General features: G+C 34.4%; 1 protein-coding gene across 9 annotated transcripts in view; it reads right to left on the bottom strand.

The window, feature by feature from the left end:
• Positions 1–16,600, bottom strand: part of ATP11B (ATPase phospholipid transporting 11B (putative)) — a 130,714-nt gene that overhangs the window by 24,213 nt on the left and 89,901 nt on the right. For all 9 annotated transcript variants that reach the window (XR_009209508.1, XM_058427028.1, XM_058427029.1 and 6 more), the window contains 6 exons: positions 13,074–13,219; positions 11,962–12,021; positions 10,262–10,389; positions 8,447–8,585; positions 1,285–1,350; positions 644–747 (listed from right to left, as the gene is read on the bottom strand). Coding sequence is in view for 8 of the 9 variants with exons in the window: in XM_058427028.1 (XP_058283011.1) it covers positions 644–747; positions 1,285–1,350; positions 8,447–8,585; positions 10,262–10,389; positions 11,962–12,021; positions 13,074–13,219 (643 nt within the window). In the remaining variant the exon portion in view is untranslated. The remainder of the gene's footprint in view (positions 1–643; positions 748–1,284; positions 1,351–8,446; positions 8,586–10,261; positions 10,390–11,961; positions 12,022–13,073; positions 13,220–16,600) is intronic.

The following is a 16,600-nucleotide window of genomic DNA, read 5'->3' as shown; positions in this document are numbered from 1 at the left end:
TTTTTTTGGCCTACCTTCAGAAGCTTTTTTTTGTCTGATAAATGGATCAAAGACATAGCAGGCAAATGTAATATAAATTCTCCAAAAGAGAGCCTTCAGTTGTCCATCACTTACCAAAGAATCTTAAGAGAAACATTAATTTTTAATCTATCAGAGTAGCCAGTTGAATATCTGATTCTATCAATGAAGATGATGCATACTACTTACTTTCGTGAGAAAAGTTAATGATTAATATTTAATGGTTCTATGTGACTTACTTTATTGTATATATTAATACATAATACATTAATACATAATATAACTAGTGTAAAGAAAATTGTGAAATAAGACAATTGGGGTTTAAATCTTGGCTTTGGTACTTTTTTGTCTTTGTGACCCTGAGGCTCAGTTTCTACACAGAAAAAAACAGGGATCATTATTGTGATGAATCAATACAATATCTTACATAAAAAATGTAGAAAAATTGTAGATATTCAATAAATGTTAGTTTTTTCCTCTCCATATCAGTAAGATCAACTGAAGAAGTAAACTTACCAGGAGTCTGAAATCTGTTATGAGCAGAATATGTTCATAATGTAACCTATCACAATAAATGTTTATTAGAGTTGAAGCAATCCAATTAAAATACAATATATTCACTCACCAGAGAATCCCTCCATAAAACAAGGAAAATACAAAATAAAATATAATAGATCCCCAGGTAACGAGATGGTTGATCCAAGTCCAAAAATGAGTTTCCAGAGCCATCTAAAAAAAAGTTTTTATATTCTTAGAAATGTAAACAAATAAAGCTTTACCTTAACCTTTCAGATAAAACTCAAGAATAAACGTAAGTATCTAAAAGTCCCTCAGAAGACAGATATAATCCCTCAGAATCCCTCAGAGATAAATATGAATGAAAAGGTCCTAGTATAAAATGAAATAATTTCAAGTTTATAATGTTTTTCTTCTTTGAGGAAACAGCATTCAAATTTCACGTGATTACTCTATTTTCAACTCCATGGCCTAAAACAAATTACGCTGTCTTGCACTATACACAGAGAAGCAAAATTTTTAGAGATTTTTAAAAATGTGATCATAAAAATCAGCTGAGGGTTCCCCAAATAATAAACTTTAAAAATAATTTTTTGACAAAAATTTAATTATTAAAAGAGTAACCAGTGAAATTAATCGTTATTGAAAATGGAAAAAGGGAAAGTATCTATGGCTAAAGAAAAAAACAAAGTTAACTAATTATGTAAACAGTTGCAAAATGTGTCCACATTTCCAATTTCAGTACCATACCTTTACTGTGACTGTAATAACCATGACTGTGAAGACCAAAGTGCCAAATGTCCAGTTTCCAAACATCTAAACAGAAAGAATACACTATTACATTATGCGTTAACATAATGTTAAATAAAATGTCAGGTAAAAAGTCATTTAATTCTCTACTAAAAATCCCTTGAATTATTTAAGTCAAGTACATTTGAAACTGGTGACTATACCCATAAATTTAAGAGTATGAGAAGAAACAGCATAAAGCATTATTTACATGTGTTATTATTACAGACAATGATCTTTTAGATATCATTATCAGACTGGAAACCCAAAGATGGGTTTAGAATGCTCTGGCACAGACTATTTTTAGTTAGAATAATGTAGTCATTAAGGACTGCTTTATTGCTGTTGTACAGTAAAAATGGTAACAAAATCCTTTTCAATCACAAGTATTTTCAGAAACCTTTCCAACGAGACGTTACAGCAGAGCACATGCCACGTATTTTTGGATACAGTACAGCAGAGCAGGAGAAAAGAAATTTACACTTAAAACCTGTATCTGAAAGGAAGGATAATGGATCATGGAATTAATCCTCAAAGGGTTCCATGTAAAAACGCAGTTATTGCCAGTCAGAAAGTATTCCCCTGGGCTTTAGGGCCAAAACTTACTAAGGTATTAATCACGCAGAACCCCAAAAGTTTCAGGATTTTATCTGTACAAATAAGAATACAACCAGAAGTTTAATAATTTAGTTTACAAAGTAATCATTGGTTAGTCCAAACTGCACTGTTTTGTAAGCTCCCTGCTATTTTGCAGACCTTGGTCAAAGTGCAACATTTCATGGGGGTTCGGGACATGAGAAACATCCTGCCTAACCACCTGACCACTGAAGAAAGATCCCTATCGTATCTTGCTGGATAAAGGTCCAAGAACACCACGAAGACATGCTGCCAGAACAAGGGTCAGAACCGCCTCATCATGGGAACATCTTATCAGTATCCTGCCGGGCAGCGAGCCATACTGCCCAAACCCCTCCCACCCATACCTGTAAGTACCCCAGCCTGTAAGCAGCCAATGGGCTCTGGCATTAGGCTGGTCCCTGACTTCTGTAGGTTTTATGCTAGACAAAAAGCCTGCATGCTGTTGGGCCGCCCTCTTTGTGTGTGTGTGTCTTTCTTTAACTTTCGCCTTCCCTTCAAAACCTAACAATCATTATCTTAACACTGGTTCAAAAAAATTAATAAAAAGGCTGTTTTTTATTACAGATTTCTAACAATTATCGTTTACTTAACAAATTACTTAACCTCTCTATATCTCACTTTCTTCATTTGTAAAATGAGGGTAAATCTCAGTTTTCTATAAGAATTGGGGTATACAAAAAGAATGGGGTACCTGGTATATAACAGGCAAGCAGTAAATAATAGTTATGATTATCAACAATGAAACATCAATTAATATTCCTTTATTTGAGAGCATTTGAGGAATGTATTTGTCAAGAGGAGAATCAAAAGTCATATTGACCTGTGCTCATCTGTCTGCTTTTATCATCTCTAGAAATGACCCAGAAATACCGATGATCAGTGGGTCTCAACTTAGCTCTCTCAGGAGGAGTGCCATTCTCCTCTTTCACAGGTATGGACACAGATACTTTTCTTTTTTTTTTTTTTTTTTGAGTCAGGGTCTCCATCTGTCACCCAGGCTGGAGTGCACTGGCATGATCTCGGCTCACTGCAATCTCCACCTCTCCACCTCCTGGGCTCAAGCAATCCTCCCAAGTAGCTGGGACTAGAGGCATATGCCACCACACTCAGCTAATTTTTTTTTTGGTATTTTTTATACAGACGGTCTTTGGCCTCCTGACATACTAGGACTATAGGTATGAGCCACTGTGCCCAGCTGGGAGAGATACTTTGATGCAACCGGGCACCTGGGCCTGGAAGTGGTAAGGACATGTCTATCCTTCAGTATCTGGTCTAGTAACATGCCTAGACTGGGGCATGCTACATGGTATTTTCCTTAGAGAAGGATTTAGGGCTTCCTCTTGCATAGGCCCCATTCAAGGCCCTAGAAGAAGCTACACAAAAGCATTCACATAGCTTTTTGTGGGTAAAATTATAGGAAGTAATGTATTTCAACTGTAATCAACTGGTTAAGACTGCTGTCTCTTTCCATTCTGACTTGCCCTTGAGCTGGTAGGTGATAATGTGGGTGGCAAAGGCATTTTGGAGGTCTGGCTGAAGATGAGTTTACAGGCTGGGTGTGGTGGCTCACACCTGTAATTCCAGCAGTTTGGGAGGCTGAGGCGGGTGGATCACCTGAGGTTGGCAGTTTGTGACCAGCCTTACCAACATGGAGAAACCCTGTCTCTACTAAAAATACAAAATTAGCCTGGTGTGGTGGCCCATGCCTGTAATCCCAGCTACTGGGGAGGCTGAGGCAGATTACAGAAATAATTTAAAGTCTTAAGCTCACAAAAACAAAGATAAATAGATGGGATTTAATTAACCAAAAAGCTTCTGCACTGCAAAAGAAATAATCAGCAGAGTAGACAGACAAGCAGAGAGTGGGAGAAAGTCTTCGCAAATCTATACTTCTGACAAAAGGACTAATATCCAGAATCTACAAACAACTCAAACGGTTCAGCAAGAAAAAGATAATCTCATCAAAAAGTGGCCTAAGGATATGAATAGACAATTCTCAAAAAAAGATATACAAATGACCAATGAACATGAGAAAATACTCAACATCACTACCTGGGAAATCCAAATCAAAACCACAATGTGATACCACCTTACTCCTACAAGAATGGTCATAATAAAAACATAAAAAAAATAGATGCTGGCATGGATGTGGTGAAAAGGGAACACTTTTACACTGTTGGTGGGAATATATACTAGTATAACCACTATGGAAAACAGTGTGGAGATTCCTTAAAGAACTGAAAGTAGATCTACCATTTGATCCAGCAATCCCACTACTGGGTATCTACCCACAGGAAAAGAAGTCATTATACAAAAAAGATACTTGCACACCCATGTTTATAGCAGCACAATTTGCAATTGCAAAAATAGGGAACCAGCCCAAATGGCCATCGATTAATGAGTGGATAAAGAAAATGTGGTATACACATATACCATGGAATACAACTCAGCCATAAAAAGGAATGAAATCACGGCATTCGCAGGAACCTGGATGGAATTGGAGACCATTATTATAAGTGAAGTAACTCAGGAACAGAAAACCAAACATCTTATGTTCTCACTCATAAGTGGAAGCTAAGCTATGGGGACGCAAAGGCATATGAATGAGACAATGAACTTTCGGGGCTCGGGGAAAAGGGTGGGAAGGGGTGAGGAATAAAAGACTACACATTGGGTACAATGTACACTGCTTGGGTGCACCAAAATCTCAGAAATCACCACTAAAGAACCTATTCATGTAAAAAAAATAAGTAAATAATAAAAAACTAAACAAGAAAACAAAGTCTTAAGCTTATTTTTAACTTTAAAAAATAAAATGAAAAGATTACTCAAATAATATATTCAATGAATTACTGATCTATGACTTCTTGACAAATGTCCATGGTAAGACAATATTATTGTATTGTTAAGACAAGCCCTACTTTTTAACTAATACTTATATTCAAATACTGTGACTACTTTAAGACTGGATAAGGGCTAGGCAAATTTTACGTGAGAGTTTAACTCTTCTACTATTTAGGAAAAAAAAAAACAAAGTTAAAAATTAGTCACTAGTTCAGCCTTCTTATTAACACTACTTTTGTTCTCTGGCAACTCATTAAGGAGTAATAGTAAAGGAATATCTTTTTCATAGTGCTCTGAAGGTAAAGATGTGCCCATGAAAAAGCAGTTTTAGAGACACACATGACAGGAACTCAGGCATGTCATACACATTCTTCCAGTCTTTCCAAATCTTAGAGTAAATTGATCAAGACTTACACTTTACTAAGAGAAAGAAAGGCCTGTTAAAAAGATTTGAGAGAAATACATGAAGAATGACTAGTTCTTTCCTAAGCTAAACTGAAATTAAGAAGTAGTGAATACTTCAAAAGTATTTGTTGAAAATTAATTAACATAAAATTGCTAGACCCTAATACAAAAAAAAAAAAAAAAAAATGGGATAAAGTCTTAACTTTCCCTGAATTGTTCTACCCTTAAACCCAAACTATTGCAACTCTTCCTCCTGCTCCTCTCCCAGGATCACTTGGTTTGTGATGACTTCATCTTTGCCTCCAGCCACTCCTCTCAGCACTTCCCTCTGGTAACTTTTTCTGCTCTAGGCCCTCAATTGTTTACTGATAACTTGGGCGTGCAATAACAATATTTAGAAAACAGGAAGCATTCAACATACTCAGTGCTAAGCAATGAGACACGGCCTTGATAGATGTCTAAAAGGATTTTTAGCACAGGGACACATAAGAGGGAGATGGACCAAACGGAAAGGGGTCTGTGGGCTCAACTGTGAAGAACAGGTGGCAGTGAGAAAATCTTGGGGAAAGGGAAGCATGAGCATTCTAGAGAGGGAAGCATGAGCCTTCTACAGAGGGAACATAAGCAATGTCTTAGAATTAGAGATTAGCATGGCACGTTCTGAGAGCCAGCAAGGTGATTTTCACAGTTGAGAGAGAGTTTCTGGGAGAATTAGACCGGGTGGGATTCACTAGGACAGGATCTTCCAATATAATGACTTAATAGTAAAAATAACAATGAACACTGCTAAGACGTAGTGAATACTTCTATATGCTAGCCACTATGCTTAATGCTCCACAAATAATACGTCATTTAATCCTCACAGCAAACATACAAGGTGAGGAGTATGTGTCTTTTTACAGGTGAGAAAACTGAGTCTGAGAGAGGTTATCTCATCCCAAATCACTCAAACGATGACTACAGATGCCAGGATATGAATCCAATTCTGATTCTAACATGAGCTGCTTTGCTACTATACCTAGTATTGGAGGTAGGGAGTGGCAGATTAATTTCAATAGACAGTAAAGAGAAAAAAGCTTTTATACTAATGGCCAATAACAATTTATCCTTCAAGGTTTTATCTTTCGTATAAAGAATGTTCAAGATTTTATTTTAAAATTACTAAAAATTAGAAACAAATCCTCAAATTAAGGGAATACTTACATTATGACAATGTAATAGAGTATTATGTAATCATGAAAAAATGTTCTTGAAGCATTTTTAATAACATACAAAATCACTTAGGCTACAATGTTAAGAAATAAGGGGACACAAATTATGAGGTTAATGAAAATAACAAAAAGAAGAATTGAAACAAGTATGTAAAGATAATAAAAGTAATAATATCTGGGCAGAGGGCCACCATGTGATTTATTTTCTTTAAACTTTTTCCTACTAACTTCAAACTTATCACAATGGGCACATACTACTTTTAAAAATAAAAGAAAGTAGTGACTAGCAATACGAGATATCTTTAACGTCCTTTTCATCCAATGATGAAGATCCAAATTTCCTTCTTCTTAAGTCTCCTCCCCTCTTAATTCTGTCCGGTTTTCATCCCACTATTTCAGGTGGAAGTGAGCATACTCACTCATATGTCTATATATTTGGTGGCACTTGCACTGATGGTAAGACTGTGCAGAAGGGCACCAGGCTAACAGCTGTTTCTCAAAAGAACTGAGAATCATGACTAAGCATGTAGGTTTTTTTTTTTTTTATTATACTTTATGTTCTAGGGTACACGTGCACAATGTGGAGGTTTGTTACATATGTATACATGTGCCATGTTGGTGTGCTGCACCCATTAACTTGTCATTTACATTAGGTATATCTCCTAAAGGCATGTAGGTTTTAAAGTCAGATAGATTGGAGTCTGAATTCTATTATTGTAATTTGCTTACTGTGTGAACTTAGGCAAGTTTCTTAACCTCTCTGAGGTTAATTTTCTAACATGCAAAAATTAATAATGATATTTTTCTCTTACAGAGTTATGATTTAATGAGCAAATACATGTAATGTACCAGGCATAGAGAAAGAAACTCAACAAAGGGTAGTTATTATTTGGGAAGTGCTGTAACCTTTATGCTACAAGATTCATATTTTCATCCACATCAGTCTAAATATGTCCTCAAAAGTGAAGTGGCAATTATATTTATGTCCCTACTCTACAAGATAAATGGATTTTGCAAGGTTAAGGCCTCTACACTTGAAACCCATTTCCTTTATTACACTGGTGTATTTTGTTATTAGTTTACTTGCTCATTTTCTGTATCCTTTTCAAGATTCTAAGCTCCATGACCAAGTTACTTACCAGAGCCTAGTATAGTACTTGGGAATAGCTGGTCTTCAATAAAGATCTGTTGAGCAGATAAAACTTTATATTCTTCCAATTGCAAATTTTGTATGTCTGTATCTCCAAACATATTTTGCAATACTTAAGTGATGGAATGGAAAAGGGAAACTAAGAGTGACAACCATTTCCAGTCCATCAGAGTCCCTACCACTGCTGTCATTTCTTTCCTTCCTAACCCATTTAGTTAAGCCTTGAAAGAGGTTTAGCTCTGCCAAGAGTCTCTCAACATGAGCACTCCAATCAGAACACAGTGTAACAGTGTACTGTTTAAAATGCACTCTTTCCTAATTTCATACTTCAGAAAAGTGGCCAAATTAAACAGTAAGTTATGACATCTATTTAGAATTGTGAGTGTGCAATGAAGAATATGGTAGCATTTCCTAGGCAAACAACAATGCAATTAAAAGCAAACAAACACTAAGTCCTCATTTGTCATCTGAAAAATGGGAGTAATAATACCTCTCTAATAGGATTATTGGGAGGACTAATGGAGATGGGGCATATAAAGTACTAAGCACAAAAGTACCAAATAAATGGCAGCTATCAATAAAACACAATACTAAGGTGAACAGCATGCAGGGGCAATAACGTATCCCCCATGTGAGCTAATTTTTGAATAGCAAGATTGTCTAGTAACTTGAGTTTCATTTTGAGATTACACTGTATTTGCCTGTCAATTTTCATTTGTATGAAACTTTATTATTTAACCAAAAAATTTTAAACCTTTTCATATTTGCATTTTAATAATTGAAGTTCTATAATTTAAATTTTACTTTATGACAAAAGCTATAAAAAACCCATAAAATATTAACAAGCATTCTTTAAAAAAACTATATACTTTACCTGGCCATTTCCAAGCAGAGATGTATCTTTCCCTATTAGTAAATAGGATCCAAAAAAGAAAATAAAGGCATGACTGAAACCCAGGATGGTCCAATAAAGAAATGTTTTAATACTTAAGAGGCAGTTTTTACTAATGTCTCTGTTAAAGAGAAAAAGAAACATATCAGGGATCATTTATTATTTGCCCACTAAACAATTATTATAATTTGATAATTAAAAAACAAGATAGATTTTTAAATTAAAATTGCTTGAAAATATTAGCACAAAGAATAAATAAATCCAAATTTATAAACCACTGCTTATAATATCATACATCTGTTTAATAGCTTATAGTTCACATAATACATTCAAATACATTTCTTCATTTGATAAAGAAATAAGACTGGGCGCGATGGCTCACGCCTGTAATCCCAGCACTTTGGGAGGCCAAGGTGGGCAGATCACGAGGTTAAGAGATGAAGACCATCCTGGCCAACATGGTGAAATCCTGTCTCTACCTAAAATACAAAAATTAGTTGGGCGTGGTGGCATGCGCCTGTAGTCTCAGCTACTTGGGAGGCTGAGGCAGGAGACTCACTTTAACCTGGGAGGCAGAGGTTGCAGTGAGCCGAGATCACGCCACTGCACTCAGCCTAACAACAGAGTGAGACTCTGTCTCAAAAGGAAAAAAAAAAAAAACCAAATATGATAGGCTGGGCATGGTGGCTCATGCCTGTAATCCCAACACTTTGGGAGGCCAACGCAGGAGGATCACCTGAGACTAGGAGTTTGAAGCCAGCCTGGGCAACATGGCAAAACCTTGTCTCTACTAAAATAAATAAATAAATAAAAAGTTTAAAAAATTAGTGAGGCATGGTGGTGTGTGCCTGTAAACCCAGTTACTCCAGAGGTTAAGACGGGAAGATTGCTTGAACCTGGGAGATTGAGGCTGCAGTGAGCTACGATCTTGCTACTGCACTCCAGCCTGGGTGACAGAGCAAGATCCTGTCTCAAAAAAGAAAAAAAGAAATATGACATAGGCATAATACTTTACTTTAATTTTGAAAAGTTGATTTATCTGTTATTATATTCTTCCGTTAACATTCAGTCACTCTGCCATAATGGTCTCTTTTTAGTGAGGTTATCTGAGTTAGGTTCAGCACTGATGCTCCTAACTTCCCTTCTAATAATAGCTATTATGGGAAGAACAATCTATGCCAATCTTAGGTCAAGCCCTGTTCTAGATAGCCTGAGGAATCGAAGTAAATTAATCCAAATTTAGATAATGGGATGACTCTATAAGTGGTACTTCCATAGCTATCTCTGTAAGAGCTTATGGTGAATACCATAGCTGGTCCTGAGGAACAGGTCCCAATCACATCTCTGTGATTACTTGGTTCTGGGGAAGCAGGAATAAAGCAGAGAATCTGGGGTGGGAATTAATGTCCTCACCTCTGGATTTTGCACTAATTATATTACTCATAAATTTCGCTGAAGTAGAAAAAAATTTTAGGAATTCTAGAGACTACCAATTATGAATAACTTCTTTTGTGCACACGAAATAGAATATTACTGGTTTGCGACAGTAAGTGCAAATTACACAACTGCCCAGTGCATTCCCAGGATGAAAGTGCTCATTCTTAAAAAAACACTGGAAAAATTATTCAAATTTTCTCTTTGAAAGAAACCTTTTTTCTCTGATATTCAACAACTGTAAATCATAGGACAACTAAAGAACTTTCCTTAGTAAAGCATTAATCACCAAGACATAAATAAATCTGCTTATTTTTTACTTAAAAAAACTGATAAGGCCATTTAATACCAGAAGATACTTACCGATAGAGGGTGGGCTTATTTTGTAATACATGAGGGTCTACATGCTGTTCCAAAAGACTATATATCAGAATAGGTAGGGAAGTAAAACAAATATTGTATAAAGTCAGGTACACGCTGTCATACAATGTCTAGAAAGAGAAATTGGTATGAATGTTGAGATTCTGAATTATGCATTACTATTATGCATATCACAACTATGCATATTAAAAACAAAATTAAAGTTTTAAAAATTTATACTAAAATCCATTTTAGTAACTCCAATTAAATAATTCTAACGTTTTTAATATTGACATAAACATATAATGTTCCTAGGTTGATATTCTTTATGAGAACTGGAATATTTTGCTATGTCAGGTGCTTCTGGAATTATCGTGAGTTAGATGAACATTTCAAGATTCTCCACAATTTGATCACTGTGAAGTAATTTTACGTAATTATCCTCCATGTATTCCAGGCATCTTACTACTCCTTCCACATGCAACACATACAGTTTATCTTTCATGGCTTTGTCTCCCTGTCTACACACTACACTTCCTTTAAGGCACTGAACAAGACTATCTTCTTCCATGAAACTCTGCACGATGGCTTAAGTCCTTAACGATATCTTGCTCTTCTAAACAGTCACAGGTACCACACTGTTGGTACTAATCACTTAGCACTTTGCCTATGCTTTACATGTTGTTTTTATTGTTATTAATAATGCCTCCCAAATTACACTATAAACTCTCCAGAAAACCTAATCAAAATAGGTCAGTTTTCCTTGTCATATTGTCTTAGCATATTCTTTAGTTCATTTAGGTAAACAAACTTTTACTGGTAATCAATGCCCAACCAAATATTTGGAATTTAGAGTTACAGGCTGTAAACAGGATAAAACAGCAATTAAGAATAGGAAAAACTCATGAAAAACTTAAGATGATTAAGCTCTTGTTTTTTCAATAAATTAGAACTAGTGTCTTGATAAATTTGAGATGTATAGTATGGTATGTGAAAAGGGTGCCTGCCACATTAGTCAGAAGCAGTAGGTCAAAGTCATAGTTTAGTCATTAAGTTAGCAAGGCAAGTTACTTAATTTCTGTGGATTTCATTTTTCTTTTCTAGAAATTAAAACAAAGTAGATCAGGACTGGTAAATATGTGACATGCATGCAAACAAAGACCCGCCCTGTGCCCATTACAATTATTGCTAGCAAATTACATTTTCCCTCTGAGCCTGCAGCTTTAGAAACCTTTTCAATATACTCTAGGTGCCCCATCAATTATTTAAAGGTAGCTTCTGAGATAAAACCTATATGTCATCCCTGGACTAAATTATTGCTCCTTCCAAATCTAAGACATTTTGAATCAAAAATAAAAATGAGGTGAACCTCCAAGTTATCTGGCCTGGCTTGATTTGGATTTTACAAAAATATCACAAATAAGTTATCAAAATTCTCTCATAAGCTGTTAAGGGTTATAATCTATTTTTAAAAGCATCCAGAATTATATTTTGGTATTAACACTCACCTCAAACTGAAAACCAGAATAAATAAATATTATGAATGTAATGCTGGTTAAATATACTAAACAGAAAAGTTTCGTCTGGTTCCCTGCAGGACTAAGAAAAATGAAAAAAGTCCCTTCAAACATCTATCAAAATATGAACATACATACCTTACTCTAAAAGGACAAAACACAAAACACAAGTTTCTATTTACTTACTTGCTGAGAAAACAAACAGTAGAACTGATATAAAAACTGGGGTGTGATAAAGCACACATTCTGAAAAACAAGATTAAATGGAAAATAATTAAAATATTTAGGTTTAAAAGACAAAATAAAAAATTTAAAAAATGGCTATTAAAGTGTCCAAAAACAATCTCAGTTGGTATGGTAAGTAAAGGATAAGCACTTGTCCATATATAACAGGAATGCAGGATTCCTATTTTATCAAAAAATGTCTAAAAACATTCTAAGCAACAGTGCATACATCCAAATGAAAAAACCCCTGACTCTTCTCACTGCCAAGCAACACTGTAATTTTGAATTTACAACCTTCAAACTATTACTCAATACTTTTCATATATAGTACAATAAGTAAGATTTACTCAAACTTTAGGGCTATGATATCTTTACAACACAAAAATGTTTAAAACACACAATAAATCAAACTATCGAAACTTCTTTCCATCTCAATATATTCATATTACAAGTAAAAGCTAGAAAAATAAGTCAGAAAAAAACTGCCATCATCTTATAGCAATATGCAATCTACTTGTGTTCTATCACTGGATTGTAGTTATCAATTATAGAAATATATGCAACATAGTACACTCTGGTTATTAAATGTATTGGTAACAGGGGCTCTTAATGTGGGTTCTGCAGACTCCCACCTTGTACAAAAGAACCCAAAGACAGGACAGTATTTCAACATGATTTGTTTCTTTGTAACCCTATGCATTTTATTTTATGCATACAAAAGCTCTATATTGAGGAGCTCACACATTTCACTAGACTACTAAAGGGTCATTCACAGCATAAAAAGGCTAAGAACTCTACTTAAAACCATTATATTGGTGTTAAAACTTATTGCTGGTTCAGGACAAAATAACTTTAAAGATATCAAATGTACTGTGTCCTAATTTGCATGGAACCCTTGGGCCCAGGCAACCACTGATTTGCTTTCTGTCAGTATAGAATAGATTTATGACAAAATACTATTATTTTTACTTATTGAAACTATTTTAAAGAGAAATGTATATGGTTATAACATTCCTTAAATTGAAACTTCATATTACTGTATCAATAATTGATTCTAAATACATGAAACTCACCTTATAAAAAAAATACTGTACAAGGGTAGCTATTCTAATATAGTAAAAATGACCATGAACAAAAAGCAATTTGGAGAGGAACTTAAATCTGGCTATTGCATAGTCACTGTTTCTTGCAGCCTGTCTTCCTTCTTTACCCATGATTCCTATAATAAAAGGGACAAAAGACATGTTCACTGATAACTATGTGTAATTTTCATGATAAATCTGCAAATATCTTAATTATTTATAATAGTTGAACATGCACTTAGGAACATTAAATCCTAATATACAGCAGATAGCAGATGTCCAAAAGGTTGTTCTACTTAAATATGTAATTAATATAAGGCTACGATATTTATCAGACACATAACACCAACTTCCAAAGAATTAGAATACAAAAAGATAAAATACAATATAAAAAACAATATTGAAAGTTAAGGATTTAGCAGGAATATCAATTATTACATTAATAAGCACAAGTACTGGGTAACAGACTTCTGATGGACAGAATGCTATAAAATACTTCACTATTTTCACTGAATATAAAAAATATTCAAATTGAGTCATTTGAGTTTAGCAAAATGAGTCATTTGAGTTTGCTTAACACTTCCATGAATAAGTCAAAGTGTGTTTTTTAAAACGAAAGTATGAATTTAAAATAAATAAAATTTTTAAAATGTACAATATCATTTGAAATCAGTGCACCATTTCCTCTGACAAATATGAATACTTTTTTAATGGTTACAGTAATCCTTAAGGTTTCAAAAGAGAAGAAGAGTCATTGCCAAGTTTGTATTTTCAATCTAGAAGCAACTTTTAAAAATTATTTTTCAAAACTAAAACTTTTGTCACAAAAGGATGAAAGTGTTCCAAAATGTATAAGCAATGAAAAAAAAAACTGTATTCATAATCCCTAGAGAAAACCGCTGTTTTTAGTCTGCATTCTTTTAGAAATTTTCCTTCTGCTTATTTCAAGTCTGTGTGTGTATGTATTTCATACATACAAAAACACGTATGAAAATGTGGCTCAGGCCGGGCACGGTGGCTCAGGCTGGGTGTGGTGGCCCACGCCTGTATTCCCAGCTCTTTGGGAGGCCAAGGCAGGTGGATTACCTGAGGTCAGGAGTTCGAGACAAGCCTGGCCAAAATGGTGAAAACCCATCTCTACTAAAAATACAAAAATTAGTTGGGCATGGTGGTGGGTGCCTGTAATCCCATCTACTTGGGAGGCTGAGGCAGGAGAATTGCTTGAACCCAGGAGACAGAGGTTGCCGTGAGCCGAGATCGAGCCATTGCACTCCAGCCTGGGAAACAAGAGTGAAGCTCTGTATCAAAAAAAAAAAAAAAAAAAAAAAAAAGGATTGTTTTACAACTTGCTTTTGTTGCTTAACAGATTATGGACACTGCTTCAAATGCATACTTGTAACGTATATCTTTATCAACATGCTCGATTTTTTTTCATAGAAGAAATTACTACATTCATAATTGCAATGTCAATAGGCATACTTTAAAATTTTGTTTGGAATAATAATGCAGGGTATACCAACTTATGCTCCTACTAACATTGTATAAGATCATTTGTTAATCTATACATTTACCAAGTCCAGGTTTATCAATGTTTATAATGGATGCCAATCGGATAGGCAATTTTAACTTCCATTCCTTGGAATGTTAGAGAGACTAAACATTTTTTTCATACATTTAGTATTCTTTTTAGATTTCTCCTTTTGTGACAATCGATTGCTCACAACCTTCCACATTATTTCTACTGGAACGTTTTTCTTATTCTTATTAATTTGTTAATACTTTGTATACTAGGATTATTAAAACTTTGTCATCTATTTTACAAATATTCTTTACTAGTTTGTCCTTTGTTTTTAAAATTTGTTTTGGGAGTTTTTACAAAACTCTGCATGATCTTTTCCCTATAGTTAACTATAGTTCCTTGCTTTGGTGTTGTCCTCAAAAGACTCTTTCATACCTCAAATAACAGAATTATTCATTAATTTTCTTCTATTACTTTTTAGGGTCTTTATAAGTTATTTAAATCCTAATCCATCTTAAATTTGTTTTGTTACAAGTAATAGAAAGAGACTCAACTTCTCTTTTTTTTCAAATCATTAACCAGTTTTATCCTTTTTTTTTTTTTTACTAAATAATTTCTTTTCCCACTTATTTGAAATATCTCCTTTGTTATATTCTAAATTTCCAGATGCTTGAATGTATTCTAGTCACTGGTCTGCCTGTTATCATTACAGAATCAAACTGTTTTAAATATTGTAGTTTTTTTATGGCCTTAAATGTATGGTATAGGAAGTTATCATCAAATTGCTATGAAGATTTATGGAAAATAACGGTATACAAACTAGAAGGAGAACTAAGTCTTCAAAATGAAGAATTAATTATCTGAAAGAGGAAGGAGTTGATCTGAGAGGCACACGGAAAATATCAGACCTGATAACTTCCCATCCAGCACATTATAGAGACTATTCCAGAACAGGAATTAGCTTAACTCTCAAATTTTATCCTTCCATAAAAGATCCCATGCCCACACTTTTCATTTTGCTCTGTATTTATACAATAAGAGTATATGGCTAAAAAGTAAAGGATTAATAAATTCAATATCATGAAATGACATTAGCAGTCTGAATCTAATAAAAGTTTTAGGCAAAAATAGAAAAGAATAAGGATAAAGCTTATTAAAATGAGAAAACTACTTGAGATTTTATATTTTTATTGCGGTTTGGTACAATTTCCCGTCTTTATAATTATCTTTTAAATGCACTGTAGGATCTTTAGATGCACAAATACCACTGAATAACAGTAAGATTCTAAAACAAGAACCATAAGTGCAACTATGTAAATCACAAATTTAGAATTTAAAAAGGATAAAATAACATGTGAAAGTACTTTAAAAGGTACAAAATGACATGTAAAAATAAACTACTTTTATTATGAAAAATAATTGGCAAAGATAAAATTCACTAATGTGGTATTTATTTCCTTTAAAATCTGAAACTAAAATTTGGAATGAAAATATACTAAATAGTGGGCTTAATTATAGCAAGTTTCTTTTTCTTTTTTTTTTTTTTTTTGAGATGGAGTCTCGCTGTTGCCCAGGCTGGAGTGCAGTGGCGCGATCTTGGCTCACTGCAACCTCTGCCTCCCGGGTTCAAGCGATTCTCCTGCCTCAGCCTCCTGAGTAGCTGGGATTACAGGCACGTGCCACCACACCCGGCTAATTTTTGTATTTTTAGTAGAGACAGGGTTTCACCATGTTGGTCAGGTTGGTCTCGAACTCCTGACCTCGTGATCTGCCTGCCTCAGCCCCCCAAAGTGCTGGGATTATAGGCATGAGCCACCGCGCCCAGCCTAATTATAGCAAGTTTCTGATGGGGCACACTGTGCTATATAATTACCATGTTGCAATTAGTTTTCATTCACGAATTTGGTATCACACTTTAATCTATAAAAAGAAAATTCAAAACCACCAAATAATACCACCAACTTTAAAAGTTTAGGAAAAACTTTTCAGGAAAAGTCAA

The sequence above is a fragment of the Hylobates moloch genome, unplaced genomic scaffold (assembly GCF_009828535.3).
Source record: "Hylobates moloch isolate HMO894 unplaced genomic scaffold, HMol_V3 SCAFFOLD_13, whole genome shotgun sequence".
NCBI lineage: Eukaryota > Metazoa > Chordata > Mammalia > Primates > Hylobatidae > Hylobates > Hylobates moloch.
This window is presented reverse-complemented; position numbering and strand designations above follow the sequence as displayed.